This window comes from Daktulosphaira vitifoliae, unplaced genomic scaffold, assembly GCF_025091365.1.
Source record: "Daktulosphaira vitifoliae isolate Bord-2020 unplaced genomic scaffold, ASM2509136v1 Scaffold_1, whole genome shotgun sequence".
Lineage (NCBI taxonomy): Eukaryota > Metazoa > Arthropoda > Insecta > Hemiptera > Phylloxeridae > Daktulosphaira > Daktulosphaira vitifoliae.
Window position 1 is genome coordinate 28386214 of NW_026099572.1, and position 17138 is coordinate 28403351.

Sequence of the window (17138 nt, forward strand, 5' to 3'; positions counted from 1 at the left end):
AAAAAAAAAAAAAAAAAAAAACACATCTTAGTAAAACCAATACCTTCTCAGCTTCGCATCGAAGCTAAAAAACCTAGCACAGTGGTCTGGTTGCACTGTGGGGACGTGGCATAGATTAGTCCAGTATAGATTTAATCTGACAGTGATTAAAATCACTATCATAAGAAACGCTTCGATGCAAATCTGTAGATAGTGTTTAATTTTAAGAAATTGGTGGATAATTACAAAAGCAACATCAGCTTATATTTCCTTAATTATATTCAGATTAGTAATTCTTAGATTCTAAAATTTAAAAAATAATTTTTATAATTAATTGTTTTCAAATTATTATTAATTTTGATTTTTAATATGTTAAAAATAATCATTTTTAACCTACATATTTTTGTGAAAATTTATAATAATAAAAAAAAATGAATTTATTGCCAAACTTTTAGCTCAACTTGCAAGTTTGAAATTGACATCATTAAATAGTAAAAAATGGTATTGTTAAGATTAATGTGATGTCTACAAATTTTATAATTATTATTTACGGTAAATTTACCAGAAAAGCTCGATTTTTTTTGCATTTTTATTGTAACAGATTAACTTTTGGTGTTTAAAAGGATTTTACAATTGAAATATGCAGAACTGAATTAATTTTAATGATTTTTATTTTATCTAAAAAAACCAATAAAAAAAAGTTGTTAAAAAGATCTACTCAATTGATTGTATTATAAAATTTGATTATAATTGTAAAAATCTATTGTTAAATTGAGGTGAAACTAAAAATCATTTTTCTTTAGATTTATGATTTATATAATTTCAAAAAAGTTTGGAATATTATAGTCTAGTAGTAGTACACACAAATAAAGTAAAACATTTATTAAATTACAAAGTAAAATTATTTATTTTTTTAGTTGAATACTTGTATCAAATAAAATCTAATTCTAATAAATACTTTAAAAATATTAGAAATGAATGATTATAATAGTTTGTAGGATGAAGCTGGTTATGCTACTTTTTATTTAATTAAGGTATTTGTTTTCAATTTTTGAGGATAATACGCATTGTAATCATTTGACATATCGTTGAAAAAAGTAGGTTAATTGAGGGTTGGAAAAATAAATCGCAACCACAAAAAGAAACACATAGTAAAATAATGTTATCATGATTAAGAAATTTTTTTTCATGAGGGGGGCTACAGTGATGGGACTCTTCATGTTTATTGAAATTAATGAATACAAATGACATAAAAATCAAATGATTTGAAAATTTTAACTTAAAAAAAATGCAATATATTAATTGCCACAGGCGGATTCGAACCTGGTACCCTAACCGTGAAAGACACAAGTGTTACTGCTTCGGTAACTGTTCGTCGCTTTCATCGAATTATAAAATTGGCAATTTAAGCTAATTCAAATTTAAAAATTACTTTTCGATTCTAAAAAAGCAAAACAAATTTAAATAAGTTTAACTTCTTATGTTTTATGAACTTTATTCTATGTCAATTAAATTATAATATAATCATGAAAGTCAGTGTATTTCCTTTGTAAGATATTTTAAAATAAAAATAAAAAACAAAACACAGATTTTTAACACAAAACTAGCATATTTTTGAATATGATAGCCATTTTAAAGTATATATATACATAAGCTTTAATTTGAAATTAAATAAAAGTGTCAATATTTTCAATGAACATTTACAAAAATTATATTAAAAAAAGCTCAACTTGTGTGCAAAAATTGTTTTAACCACAACCTTTTTAAAATATCAATAAAACACAACAAATTATAATCTTAATTTTTTTAGCTGTTCATAGGTTTTATGAACATATGCACGGATTTAAGAAATAGTTATATTGTTTAGGTTTTCTTTCAAAAAATATAAAAATTTATGAAGTTTCTCTACTTATAAATTATAACTATTATCCACATTATTTGATTAAGAAGAATATGACTCATACCAACTGTACTAAGTCAAGAAAAATAAAAATAAGAACGTTTGATGCTGCCTTTTTAAGTTGTCTTAATGTTAGTTGTTCAAATGTTTTGAGATGGAATCAGACAAATACGCGCAATGTTGAAGGGAAGAGCAAGTGACGTTATGTATACGATAAGTTATCTCTGTGGCTCTCAAGGGATTTGCGTATACACCGGTGATACGAGGGACAAGGTATTCCGTTACGGTAGTAAAAACACTTTTGCCCCTCTACCCCCAGGGGTTCCTTGTTAAGTCTAGGGGATACGAAACTTTTGTGAAACTATACCATAATAATAGATCCTATGGCGGGAATGATTCGTTGAAATTCGGACTTTTAGTAAAAAAAAACTATTCGATATAGCATCAGGCTGTTAAACGGTCTCATAATTTAGAAACATAAAATATACTTTTATTACTTAATATTTTACTGTTTGTTAAACTTGGGATTTTCAATATTTTTTTAAGGTATCATTGAAAACATCAATAATAAAATAATTTTTTCCATTATACAGTTGATAAATAAACAAAATAATCTATAAAGTAATAAATCATAATCTTCTTAATGAAGATTATTTTTTTTCGAAAAGTTTCACTTTGGTGTCTTATAGTTTCTCTATAATATTATGTTAAAAAAAAAAATAAATAAATAACTTATTTAATTTATGTATTTGTATAATCCACTTAATAGTTGGTATTCGAGAATTTATTTCAGCCACATAATATAAATTCATAAAAATATTGGTATTTATAATGAAAATCAGAATAAGAATGTTTAATACTTAAACAGTTTTCTAACGAATAGTTTTTAATTTTGTTTTAGAATTTAATTTTAATGCGTTTCAAAATTATGCATTTTAAAATCTAATAAATACTATAAAATAACACTGTAATGGTACAGTTAGATGAAATGTTGTAAATGTACTATTATTGTATTATTACTCGTATTATTGTATAATATGCGGCAACATCGTTTGGGACTTTTGCGTTCGCATTATGTGTGGCGGCGCTGGAAAAATGTTGTCTAACAAAGTGATAAAATAATTGGTTGGTTATGTTTTTAAAGAAATGAAATACGTTATGATATTTGTTTATTAAAAAATGAACACATTCTTTTTCTTTTTCTCTCTAATAAACTAACAAGTAACAATAAGATTTTTCATGATGAATTAAATGGAAATATCAACAAACTATGTTTGAGAGAACAGCGAATAAATACGCATAAATATCAGTTATATGTGAATTCCTACATCAATGAACACTGTATCACCAATACAACTGAAATTAAGGTTAGAAATATAACGACCACTAATCGTACACATACTAAATAGTACATAGAAATGAATATATTTATTTTTGTATATATTAATATTTATATAAATTTTAAATTGTTGTTTAATACAGAAACGAATAAATACTTCTAATGTTAACGAATTGTAATCAAAACCAATTTTTAATTTGTAAAATAAATTAAATACCATTTCAACACTATACAAATATGATAATGAAGTGATCTACCTTTTGGATATCTTCAACTTATAGTAAAAAAAAACGACATTTTAATGAAATTATTTACTTTTTAAAATCAATAATTTAGAACAATTTGTTATAAAATAAAACAATTTATTCTTAATTTTTTTTTAATATTATTTATTTTATATAAACTTGAGAAGTAATAAAAATTGACTGTCAGTTAATTTGACTTAAAAAATATTTTATGACCATCAAGAAAACAAGTTATAAATGGAATATTTTGTATTATAAAGTCTATTGATCCAATTCAGACTTAAAAAAAAGTATCTGTGGAAATATGGTAAAAAGAACCCATTCTAACACCATTTCATGTTAAAAAAGTGAATACACCGGAGAAATATATAAATTTGTCACTTTCAAGTAAAAATATTCATTACGCTTTAAATGAAGTAACACGCTATATGAATAAAAGAACAAAAAAAAAAAATAATGTTTTACTACTCATATTTTATGGCTATAATATACTAGTTTTTAGTGGTGCTCTAGTTAGTTCTTAATTTTATGACAAGTAAAAAATTTATTGTGAGGTAAAAACCCTCACCGTTCACACTCTTTCTGTGTGGAACTGTAAAAGATAATATGCATTTCTTCTGGGACTCACAATTATTTAATAGGGTAGATCATATACCTTATGTTATTTTTACAAAAAAAGAAACATTGCATGGTAAATACTGAAAATGGTACATATAGGATTCCCTTAAAAATCTTATAAAAAAGACAACGAATACAATTTTTACACCATATTTTCAAACGAGAAAAAAATGCTCGCTTTTATGGAAATATAGCTAAAGTAGCATAGATTGAGGGAATGTCAATAACCTAAGTTTAAATAAACGTTTTTTGGAAATCTAAATAGTGTAAAATAAGTACAAAAATGATACTAAATTACATTTAGCAAATATAATAGTGTAAACATTTTTGACGTGTCGTAATGCATTACTTTATACACAGTTTTTTTTAAATAAGTTCATGTTCTATGGAACTGTATTGAGAAAATATAAACGAAGTAAATTTTCAGTAATTCTGGAAAATAGTAAAACTTAATAATACTAAAAACGTTCTTTTGCGTAAATCCATCATCTCATTACTAGATCAAAAAGGTATAGATCAAGGCGTAGAATGGATTCTTTTAATAATTATATTAGATATGTCTGCGATTTTTTTTGTATAAAGACTTACGATACTACTAACTTACTATTGCATGTGATGAAAACTGTACCGGTGGCTGTGCTGCCACAGGACCCGCAGGGTAATCTTTTGCTAATCCGGAAAGCGTGCTGCAAAGCTAACCATGGTGGTCCTTCGTGCCGTTTTTGCGAGAACAACATCGTGCTTGGATTACCGTACAGGAAAACAGAAAGGGGAATACATCTCTACAACGCTATTCATCAACCTCCCCGCCGAGTGGTTCGTCCTATGTCACCGCTTGGATCAACGCATACCTCCACCCCCGCCACACGGTACCGTTTTATTAATCTAAACTCTGGCATTGATTTAGGTCCTCTATAATTGCTTATATGCTATTATTTTCGTTTGTTCAGGGCGTCAAATTTGTTTCATGTCGTATTTTGTTACACATATTCTAACCAACTACATTGTACCAATAAACTTTTTAAATATAAATTATTTATTGGTTATGTATACAAGTGATAGAAAATATCAAGTTATTCTATCGAAAATTTTACGCACAATATTCAATGTATATTAGTAAAGTCGAAAAAATAAATAGTGCGACGTATGTTAAAAAAGTTTAGAAAGATACAACCAAACACTGAAAATGTATTTTATTAATATAAAAATATTATTCACGTTAAAAATAACAAGCAATATACATGTATCGTTGGGTAAAAAATTTAAGCAAGAGCAATTATTTTGTATAAATATTCTGTTATTTGGTACTTAAAAATCTGAAATCCAATTAACCGTCGGGACTGTACCTACTTGAATGACAATACTAAGAACTTATCAACGAAAAATCACGTGCGTATGAAAAGGGTGCTACGCACGGCGAAAAATAAAATACATATTTTTATTAGTAAATTTCGCTTTTTATGCGTAGCTACAAAGGTCCAGCTAAGAGTACTTGACGGTTATGGTCGTGTGCAGCATGTCTTTGATAAAATCGGGAGTCAGTGCTGCGTAGGGTGCCATCAGATGATTAAAGTCCCGTAGATTATTGAGCTTGAGAATAATATTGGGGGTTAGGGTTCACGTTGTATTCTTACAATTTTATCCCGTCCTACTAAGTTCTTCGGTGTTGAAAATACCATTGCGTGCTTTTGGAGTCAAATGAAACCTCTTTAGTTTCGAGTATTCACTCCGGTTTACTCAACAACTTTAGATCTCGTATCGTATTACATAAAGTAACAATTGCCTACGCACTTCTTCAAAATGTTTGAATTTCCGAATTCCCGAGAAAAATTTGATTTAACTATTACGACGATTGAATAATTTTATCTCAGCCACTAAATAAAATGATCAAATTGATTTGATAATTTTGTTAATTAACATTGAAATAAATGAAATGTTGCATTTCAAATTTTTTTACTATAGTTATGTTCATGGGTTAATTTTAGTTAAACCTAATATGTAAAAAGTATTTAGCAAATTTAGCTAAATATTTTATTTTTTTAATTTAATGTAAAATTTTAAAATGATGTATACCATTGCAACTTGATACATAAATAATATAATAACATATAAACTAGATGTTGGACTTAATTGGTTGAGAATATCAATTTTTTTTGGAGCTGAACAGTATGTATATTCCGGATTTGGGTTTTTGCCTTTTATACCATTAAGAATTGCATGATTTAAGTTGACAAGATCGTATCATTCGTATGCGTGTTTAGTTAGGTATCGTGTTTAAGATTTTTGTTTTTTTTTTTTGCAAAGAGTTTCGTGTCAGAGAATAGTGCGTATAAAAACGTAACTGCTAGCAGCATAATATTGCTTGGAAGCGATCGAATTCGCTAAAATATTCATAAGGTCTGATGGAAACGCCGTTAAGCCATTCTCTGGGGACGCTTGTTGTGCAAGGGAGTGGTACGTAAATATTTAATGTTTCTGTTAGGGGTTTATGAAATAACACATAGGTATAAAGAAAATCGTACAGTGATGTGACCAAAATAATATTTTTTGTACTTTTCGTCCACCTTATACATTTCAGAACCAATCAAATGTGATAATAATTTATACTTTATTTATATAATTAAGTTTAGTAAATGTATATGTGATTAAATTATAAGTAGATTAATTGGATTGTTATTTAAAAGTCAGGATAAAATTTATTAAAACTTTTACCATATATTTGGTTAGAACTAATTCAATCTAATATTAGGGTGATTAACTTAATTTGGAATTTGATACTATAATGAAAACACAACCATTATTATAACTGTTATTTTTATTAAATGACACGATCATTATAAATTTCAACAAGAGTAGATAACAACTAAATAATTATAATCATACAAAGATAGAAGTGTAGTAGTCTATGAATAATGTCAATAGTTTGCAATATTAATTGTATAAGTATTAATAAAAAAATTAACATAAAATTATTTAGAGTAATAAATAAATAAAAAATAATACTCTAATCATCTTAGATATATAGAAAATAGAATAGCTGTTCTACTCCATCGGTTTGATATTTAAATTGTGTTAACTTCAAATATTTATATAAATTGACATGATTTTTAGAACATTACATATAATAACTTTAATATAAACATTAATAGTTAATTGTGAGATAGATGAATTTCAGGTATAACTAATTAGCATGACAAAAAAAAAATAAAAACATAATACTGGTAACGATGTTTCAAGTATTAAATTCAAACAAACTTAATCATTTTAACTAAAATCAACAAAAACTTAATCTAGTTCAAGTTAGATGAAATGCAGTGTCTGCTTTTACAAAGTACTTTCGATAAAACTTCAACAATATCTATTACAATAATACTACAGATCTATTAAATAAACTAACATAAATAATAATCATACTATATAGCTGAATATGCTCTTAGTTAAAACAATTTTTGGATAATCTTAAAGTAATATAACACAGTTTTATCGATATTCAACGGGAACCAACATATTATAACGCTTTGCATTAATAATTCGCTTTTTGTTCGCCGTCCAAGTCAAATATTCTAATTTACTCATATTATTCTTATTATTAAATCGTCTTAATCTAAAGATCTTAGCACAATAATAATTTCGAACAATGATATGTATCGAATTTCGTTAATGATATGTATGAACTTGGTTGTTTACACGAATTCATGTAAAGTACAATAATAATTTATTTTAATATAAAAAGAACATCATAAAAATTGTTTTAAAATAGATATATTTATGCATGATCATAAATATGTATTGCTAATTTATTTACATCTTAAAAAATATTGATATGTTGATGATATGGTTTGGTTACCACTTAAGATATAATCTTAAGGTTGAGTCATATTCTAATATTACTAGCTTTCCTTAAAATTAAACTAACTCCTATTTTAATATTAATTTTAAGAATTATTTTACATGAAGATATTATTTAAAGTATCTATTTATGATATTCTAATTATTCATTAATGTAGAACCAAGCTAATGATAATGACATAAGCTCAAACTTTAACAAATATATGCATACACGTAATGATATTTCAAAAAATTCAATGTTCAAGGTTCAAATATATTAGTACATAAACGTATTAAATTTATATCAGTATAACTTAAAGTCTCATAAAATTTCATATAAATTAGATTATAATAATAAATATTATTATCACGGTATTTTATATAATATGTAAATTTTAATTTTAAATAATTATTAAATTGTTTTCGTAAAAATTATTTTATAGTTTTATTTTAGTGATATTTGTATTTTCTGAAGGAAAATTACTAGAAGAATATTGTCGACTCCATGGCTAAATATCGTAACTCGACATTTTGAAGTTTTTTTTCAAAAAACATATACTTACAAAATGGACATATATTTTAAGCACTTTTGGAACAAAAAAATCATTTTTACTTGGGAAAATGGAGTTTGAAAATTGAATTTTCATTGTTCGTTATGCAAAAAGAATATTCATTTTAAATAATTTCGAAAAAATTGAGAAACATAGTTCTGGATGATTAAGTCTAATCTAAAAACCATGTATTGTTTGATATATATTTTACATTTAATTTTATTAAGAAGTATTCTCGTGATTAGAATTGTAGCTCTTATAGTTTAAGGGATATTAAGTAACATATGTATGAAGAGTCAAACTAAAAATAATTTTTTCTAACTGATAGTAAAGATTTTAAAGAAATTCTATAGATAAACATGTTTATGAAAAAATGTACTTTTTTACTAAGGCGATTAATGAAAATGATAACTTTGAGCTTGATTTTTCAAAATTAGTAATGTCATCTACACCCTTAGCACTTTAAGAACCTCAATTACAATTGATTACTTTTTTATCAAATATCATTAAAGCTAACTACTGTATAATAGTTTGAATCATATACACAATTAACAAAAAAAATATGAAATAGCATAGTATTGCTTAGTCTACACTTAACTTGGCTTAAGTCTTTGTTGTCCAGCAACTTTGTTTGAAATAGAAATTTAAAGCACAAAATTTAAAGCATATCACTTTGATGGTTTAAAGTAAAACCTTGTTAAAAGTATAGTTATTTTTATTTGATAAATAACAGTAGTTATGCATCATTTACCAGTTTAACGCTGTTGTCTGAATGGATTTTTGTCCTGCGTTGGTTGTGAAGGTCTTCTAAAAGGATTAGTATCTAGAGTTTGGTGGAATGAAGCGTTTTCATTTTCAATAGCTACATGACCATCAATATCAGTTTCCCGTTGTCCTCTAACGCTTGAGTATTCGCTATTCATTGACAATGGTTGTTCTTGCATGGCATAAGTTTGATATTCTTTATCTGGTGGGTCAGCCATTAAAATATTAGCTTCATTTTGGAACGGTTTAAAGTCATATATATTTCTCAGTCTCATTAAGGCAGGAGCATAGGCTAAATTTGAAACAGCAATTATGACATTTAGCCACGTAAAACCTATCATTTCTACTACTTCACCAGCAACGATAGGTCCAATAGCATACGCTAATGAATATGAAATATCTGCTATGGCATAAATACTTCCGTAAACGGAAACATAACGTACATCCACTATATACCCTAGTGTAGGTAAAATAGCTGTGTCTACTAAAGCTATTCCGAAACATATAACACATATGGGAATCATAAGAACTTTATAAGAATTAGAGAAAGGAATTATTAAACAACTTAATCCTTCCAATGATAAACCGACGGCTACCATGAGCCATTGATAATTTGGATATACTTTAGACAGTTTTACAGTCAAAATGACACCAAAAACATGAGGGAAAAATGCTGGTAACCATATCATTCCCATTTTCCAGTTATCATGAGTAATATGATCTTCCATCCATCGGGATATTGTTGGTTCAAGAAAAGCAAGTGCTACGTTTGACATCATTAACGCACCTGAACATACAGCTATGTATGGATCCATAAAAAGTTTCCAAATAGGAATGGTTGGTACCTTTTTTAAATGTTTTTGCTCTTTTAATTGCTGTTTTATTGGTTTCATTACAAGTAGTAACATTAATCCATCTACCAAACAAACAAACGCTAGAATGAGGAAAGGTATTTCTTTACCTGCAAATTGGTATAGAGCTCCTCCAAAAGGCGGAGCTACTAAACAACCGAAACTAATGAAGGCTAATGCAATACCTAAAGCTTGAGCTCTCTCATTTTCTTCAGTAAATCTATCTGCAATCATTGCTAAGCCTGATGTATCAGCAAATGCTGAACCTACACCTTGAAGACTCCTAGCAATGAAAAGAACAGAATAACTTCTTCCACATGCAAAAAGCGAGGTAGATAAAAACATAATGGACAAACCAATCATCATTGGTATATCATAGCCTATACGATCAATAAGAGCACCAGAAAATGGATTTACCATAAGTTGTACAATAGCTTTAGACGCAAATAATACTCCTGTAGCAGAATCTTGTCCATGATGATCAATTGTTATTGGATCTTCTGTGAAATTTACGCCTATTGGAATATCTCCCCAAGCACCTACGTACCTTAGATAGTCAGGTATAATAGGTACAATAACCATGTACAGCATGTTGTCCAACAAAAGTGCTATGGAAACTATTACTAGAATCAACCTCCTTTGAATAACTGGTTCTTGTATTTTTTCCCATAGTATTTCTTTAAGTTCATTGACTTCAAGATTGATAAGAGGTACTTGGAACGCACCAATAGCGTCCCAACACCGTTTTAACGGATTTCCAGATGATTCCATGTTGAATTTATATTGAATTCACATTATACGTTCATCTACCCCGTTGTAATTCCACCAGAACTCACCATAATTGATCCCAACCTTTAACAAAAAGATACAAATAAACGTTAAAAATGTTTGTAAATATTATTAAGAAATTAGAAAAAATAATGAGTGTATCTCATTGCAAAGGTATGAAATCCATTATGGGGAGTTCTAAAAACACATTTATATTACTTGGTTTCATTTATAACTTGAACCTTTGCTGTGAGAAAAATATCAATAAAAAATACTCATTAAATATATTTAAATAAAAATATTCATCTGTTTGAAAATATAAACTATGCCTATCTGTACGAAATTAATCAAATTTATTATTAAGAACCGAGCGCTACAAAATTGCATTTACTATATTATTAAAATTTCAATTGAATAAAAATGATTTTTCTCTGTTAAATTATAACAGTGCAAAAGACACGATAATTACAGACGCCGTAGAGTTTCAAGGGTTCACGTTAGTTTAGAGTTACAAAACAGTCGAAAAAGGGTCTGTCGTTTGCACATTTAGCCTTCTAGCAATACTAAAGTCTTTTGTACATAATGTCTTTGAAAAATAAATTGTTCGATCTTTAAAAATACAAAATATTAGTATTACTATTAGTTATAGGAATACTAAATTTCATCTTTATAAAATTCTATTCTTATGAAAAATAATACTTGTTATTTATTTTATCATCGCTATGATTAAAATCTATAATTTGAGATCTTTTACCTTAGTAATCACAACTAAAAATGATGAAACATTCATTGATTTACACATGTGATATAAACCATTGACATGAATTTTATCATTTTTCTTTATTATATATTATAATATTTCATTTAAAAAATAATATTTATTTTAAAATTAATTAATTTATTTTTGATTTTTCCATAGAATTATAAAAAATGTTTTTGTGTTTATTTAAGTCCTAAGCAAACATTTTGAACAGTTTACAGTGATATTCAGCGACCCTATCTTTTTAATTTTAATGATGCCATTTACTAATTAACTGGTCAAAGTACACAAGAATAAGGGAGCCACCCTTTAGAATGTTCTTTAGGGTTCGGGTGACGATAATCTATGTATATCGATGTAGATTTTTTAGCTTAAATAATTTTATGTTACATCATTGTCATTGAGAGAGGACTAAAATGTCAAAATGAAACACCAGTATAAATATTTTTAATAGAGTATTACAAATATCTCTGTAACAAAAATATTAATTTATTTTACGATATTAAAATAATGACAAATCAAGTTAAAACTATTAAAATTACTAAATAACAAATAATTTTATAGAATTATCGATAATTTTTATAAAGTTTTATGTTTTCAAATAGTTCATATATATAATAAATTTTCAATAAAAAAAATTGAAGTCTTTTATGTAAATGTGGGCTATATTTTGTTTTAAGCTCATTGTCATTTTTAAGCTTAAAAATAATACATATGTTTTTCTGATACTTTTATCATAGTTTTTTTGCAAGATAAAATATTTGTTTGTACTAGAGCAACAATTATAATAAACGCATAATTATTTTTAAAATACTTAGTGTTCAGCCTAATAATATAAACATTTCAAATTATTTATAACATATAAAAAAACGTTAAAATTGTTCAAATCGTTATTAAGTTAAAATATTAACTATTTTATAAATACTCATAAAATTAAATTAGATCGTAATAAAAACTAATTATAATTGTTAAATGTTTCAAATTCTAATTTAAACATAAAAAAAGAATTATGTATTAAAAAAAAATGTTTCTGTTTACAATTTATGTAAAATATTGAATACCTTGAACATTTTTTATTTCAACTTGAAATAAAACAAGAAAAATAATATTATAATGTAATATATTTTGAAATTTAAAAAATTCTTTACTTACTATAATTTTTTTTGGAGTTAAGTTTGAGAATGTTTTGCTTTAAAAAAGAAATATTACATAAATAATCATTCCTATTACTCAGAACATATAGCCAAAATACTGAAACAGTTTAACTTTTAAAATCAAATAAAATTTATGAAAGAAGACATTTTACTGATCGTTCATATTTGAAAAATGGATATAAAAAGATCATTTGAGATTAAAAATATAATTCCATTAAAACGGTGCATTGAATTATATAATTTACTTTTATCTTCAAAAACAGGAATGGAATTCGATTTTAGAATTAAATATAGAAATAATGCATTATGTTCATGCGTACAATATAATTCAATTTTATTTAATTCAGGCTTCTTTTGAAAATAAAATAATTTATATATTTTCAAGTAGTCCATTATAATGTGAGACAAAAAAATATTTACTTTATTTCTAACTTGTTTATTTATTTTTTTAATTAAATAAACTTTGAACATATTATTACATCATCTGATTTTAAACAAATTAGTTATAGAGTACTAATTTACCCAAAATTATCTATTGAAAACGAAAATAAAATGTATTAAGTATTGCAATACCTGTATGATAATAAGCTTTACAACAAATCAAAGGTCTTCTATAAATAAATCACATTATTCATTTTTAGGACTTTTTACATATTTACTTATGTTATCAAACGTATAATATATTTTTTGGTCTAAGATACAAACTTTTTCTGTATTAAATATAACTTTTTTTACAAAAAAATTAAGTATTTCACTTCATAATTACAGAAACACTTAGTATACATCTTAGTATTAAAAAAAACAAGAATTCATTGTTGTTTTTTTTCAGAAATTATGAATTTATGGAGTATACAAGTCTTCCAACTAAAAAAATTCTACAATCTTTTTCATTCATTTGTCTGGAATCATCAAAAGATATCCCATAGCACATATTTTAATTTGCAGTAAAATAATTGAAGGGATTGTTGCAACAACCAAATAAGTCCAATCTTTTTAATTTTTCAAGAGAAGCAATTTTATTCTAATTTTTTTTAAAATTAAATATCTCTATACTTTGAATACGAATACAAAACTTCTTTTTGTTCTGAATTACTCAAAAAAATTACACTTATTCAAAATTAACAAAAAGATGGACTTTTTTGATTTTTGCATCAAGTCCTTTAATTATAATTTACACAAAAAGCCATTTAAGGTAACTTATTTATGAATTTTTCAATCGTTTGTTTAGGTAATGGCGTCATACGTTTTGTTTAGACAACTATAAGAATGGCGAGACGCCCGTAAAACAAACCGTAGCTAATCAACCCTCTTTTCACGTTATAATAATAACAATAATAAAAATATAATGAAAAAAGAAGAAAAGGGGGTAGGAGTTCACTACCCTAGTCGCATGTTCAATTTCTCTTGAATATGTCGTGACAGAATATACTTAAACTATCAGCCCATCTTTCCACCTCATTATTCCCATCCCCTCGTTTAAAAGTGTGGACGCATAAGGATTTTACGATCGCGTCTATTAAAACATCATGGTGCAAAACTTATACTCCTTACCATTAGACCATTATATATTACTATATAAAGATAAATTCTTATAAAGTCTATAAAACGAGATGCATTTTTTTCATAGAATGTGAGTTAAAATAATACTAGTTAAGTTATACACGTGAATCTTACGGAAAAGTACACAAAAAATAAACAAAAAGTACTCAATAAATTAATGTTTTCTTAAACACGAAAAGTTTTTCGAAAGGACTATTATTTTAAAATCTATATACTCATTTTTTAACATAAAATATAAGTATATAAATATAATTTATTTACATATAAATTATGCAATTAAAATTAAAGAAATCACAAAAAAAAAGGAAAAAAAGCAGACCAAAATTTGTATAAATAGTACCAGGTTGCTTTATGTTAACAATTAGTAATAATTAACTGAGTTGTTTAGTTACAAAAGGACGTATGTTCATATTATTTATATGTATGTTATTTACTAGTCAACTAATTCTTCCAAATAAAAAAAAATTAAAAAAAAATAGGTTTTTGGACATACGTCTTTTTGCAATTGGACGAATCATTTATACTAGTTATCTTTAGTAATTACATTTTTGTTCTCTAAGTAAATTATAATTTTTTGATAGGAATAAATTTTTTTCTAATTTTTTTATAAAAACTAGAAAAAAATTATTGCTGAATATGTATGATAACAATAGAATGTATGCATAATGCAGGTTTAAAATAAAGGAATATGAAGTTACTGACTAAATTATGTTTGACAATAAAACGGGTGAAAACAAAAAACAAGAATCGACACAAAGAAACATTTTCCCAAAACCCCGAGATGCTTACAGTTTCCGGAGAATCTAAAAAAGAAAATTATCGTTAAAGGCAACAAAGGGTGAGTAGCAAGGAACAGGAAGTAATTGAGTTTGCTAGTGCGGGTAGAAGACAAGGAAAATACCCAAGAGAAATACCCTCCATGCCACAATTGTCCTTCATGCTTCAGTCAAATGCAAACGTAGTCTCGGATACTTTCCATTTCCACTCTTGTACTAAGGCTACAATTACCATCTTATCTCAGACTGTCCCTTCACTTTGTCAAATCAAAAATTAAGTTAATATCAAAACCATCAAAAGAAAGATGTAATGACAGCAAATCGTACCTACATAAAAACACGACCATTTATAGCCTTTTGTTAGAGTAATTATATAAAAACTTTGTTTTAGTGAAAAATTTTAATTAAATTGATCCGTAACTTTAAAATCGAACTTTCAAAAAATTAAATTTGAAAGCTAAACTATGCTTATTTTTCTATTATTAAAATTTAAAAAACATTAAAAATACTGCTTTAAAAACTTTTTTTTTTTTTAATTAAACTGTATATTGTAACTTATAAATAGGGTTCGGAATAATATGAATTTGTAAATTTGTTTGAGCCACTTTTGAGAGTTCCAAGTTTAAGTAACTTTGTCGTAACGTATAATTTTTCGAAATTTTTCGTTTTAGGGAGAGTCACACCCCCTAAATCTCTCCCAAAACTATATTCTCGGTAACAACACATTATTAAGTTTTCAAGTCAATTAATAAAGTTTGTACTTGTTGATGGTGTGTTCGAAATAATTAAACAAAATTTATAAACGCATACAATTCCGGATACTACCTATAAAAATACTTCATTCCTTTCAGGTTACGGTGTAAGTCTATGGGTTCTTTTTTAAAAAAAAGTTTTCTCTAATTTAATCTTAATGTGGCTTATTTTTTGCTGAATTAGATTTCAGAGCTTTAATCATATACTCGAGTACAATGATATTATATTGTTATGTCAATAAATTGTAATTATTCTAATACAATTACTTTTTTGTGAAAAATCTATGTACAAAAATTAAATTTTATTTTTAAAAATAAATAGCCTTTGGGTTAGTCGATGTTTATAAGGATTTCAAAGAAATTACAATTCTGCCAGTCAATTTATGAGGTACTTATTTACAAATGACAAAATAAAATCCATTGGATTTCTATCAAGTTCTTAATACTAAGAAAACTTTCCACGTTGCAGAAGGACATCATATGATTTTATTTACCGATCAAGTAAATCCATTTGAAATAAAAGTTTAAACCTTACCTAGTACTGAACTAGCTGCTGGGCCTGCAGATGTTTGCCAAAAGCCCCTAATGGTGGTGGCTATCTTCGAGGGAGACACCGTGACGGAAGCTAAGGCCTCGTTCAGCCTTCCCACGCCGCCTTTAGTACCACGATCTTCTTCAGTAGCCGGTCCGACGTTGTCGGCCGTCCCGTTAAACGCGTCCGTATCCACCTTGACCGGACACAGACTTTGAAGCGCGATTTTTTGTTTCCACACCGACCTTTTTAGTGCAATGGTAACATAAGCTAAACGGCGTATTCTTTTGTCTTATGGTGGTTATTTGGCTATTCAGTAAACTTGATAATAATAAAATTTCTATTTTTAAATTTCTACTTAGTGGTTTTAAGTGCGGCGAGGGAAGGTAATTAGGAGTGGCGGGGGGAGACGACAGCGACGGCGACGGTTGCTGGTGATGTCGATCGCGGCGATCGAGCTCGGGCGCGTGACGGACGCTCAGTGCGGACGATCGGGCCCTTTGGATGCCGGCGGCGCCGAATCCGCTCGTAGGCGTGTCTGGGATCTGAGCGCTCCGCCCGTGGCCAGGGGGTGCCGCCTTGAAATTTAGGTCGTCCGGGGCTGACGGCGGCCGATCGGGGTTGAGTTGCGCATCTGGGTCACATCGACTCCAAGTGGTAGTACTACCGAGTTTTCAGGATTTCCTTCACCCATGCACCAACGAGGCCTTATAAATTATGAAGAGATTAACTATTTTTTAAATAAATAGACTATCAAAAA

General features: G+C 27.2%; 2 protein-coding genes across 2 annotated transcripts in view; both read right to left on the reverse strand.

The window, feature by feature from the left end:
- The window catches only part of LOC126901838 (choline O-acetyltransferase), a 29713-nt gene extending 24869 nt beyond the window's left edge, over window positions 1-4844 (reverse strand). Inside the window, exon 1 of the mRNA XM_050678706.1 lies at window positions 4686-4844. Coding sequence (XP_050534663.1) covers window positions 4686-4818 — 133 coding nt within the window. The 5' untranslated portion in view covers window positions 4819-4844. The remainder of the gene's footprint in view (window positions 1-4685) is intronic.
- Window positions 4845-6914: 2070 nt separating this feature from the next.
- LOC126902712 (vesicular acetylcholine transporter) lies at window positions 6915-16878 on the reverse strand. The gene is made up of 2 exons (XM_050680323.1): window positions 16382-16878; window positions 6915-10928 (listed from the first exon to the last, which is right to left on the reverse strand). The coding sequence occupies exon 2, from the start codon at window positions 10845-10847 to the stop codon at window positions 9216-9218; it is 1632 nt and encodes a 543-aa protein (XP_050536280.1). The 5' UTR covers window positions 10848-10928; window positions 16382-16878; the 3' UTR covers window positions 6915-9215.
- Window positions 16879-17138: the final 260 nt, after the last annotated feature.

What these genes read in the sequence shown, in the direction of transcription:
- LOC126902712 (XM_050680323.1), bottom strand. Translation starts at nt 10,847, where the DNA reads ATGGAATCATCTGGAAATCCGTTAAAACGGTGTTGGGACGCTATTGGT.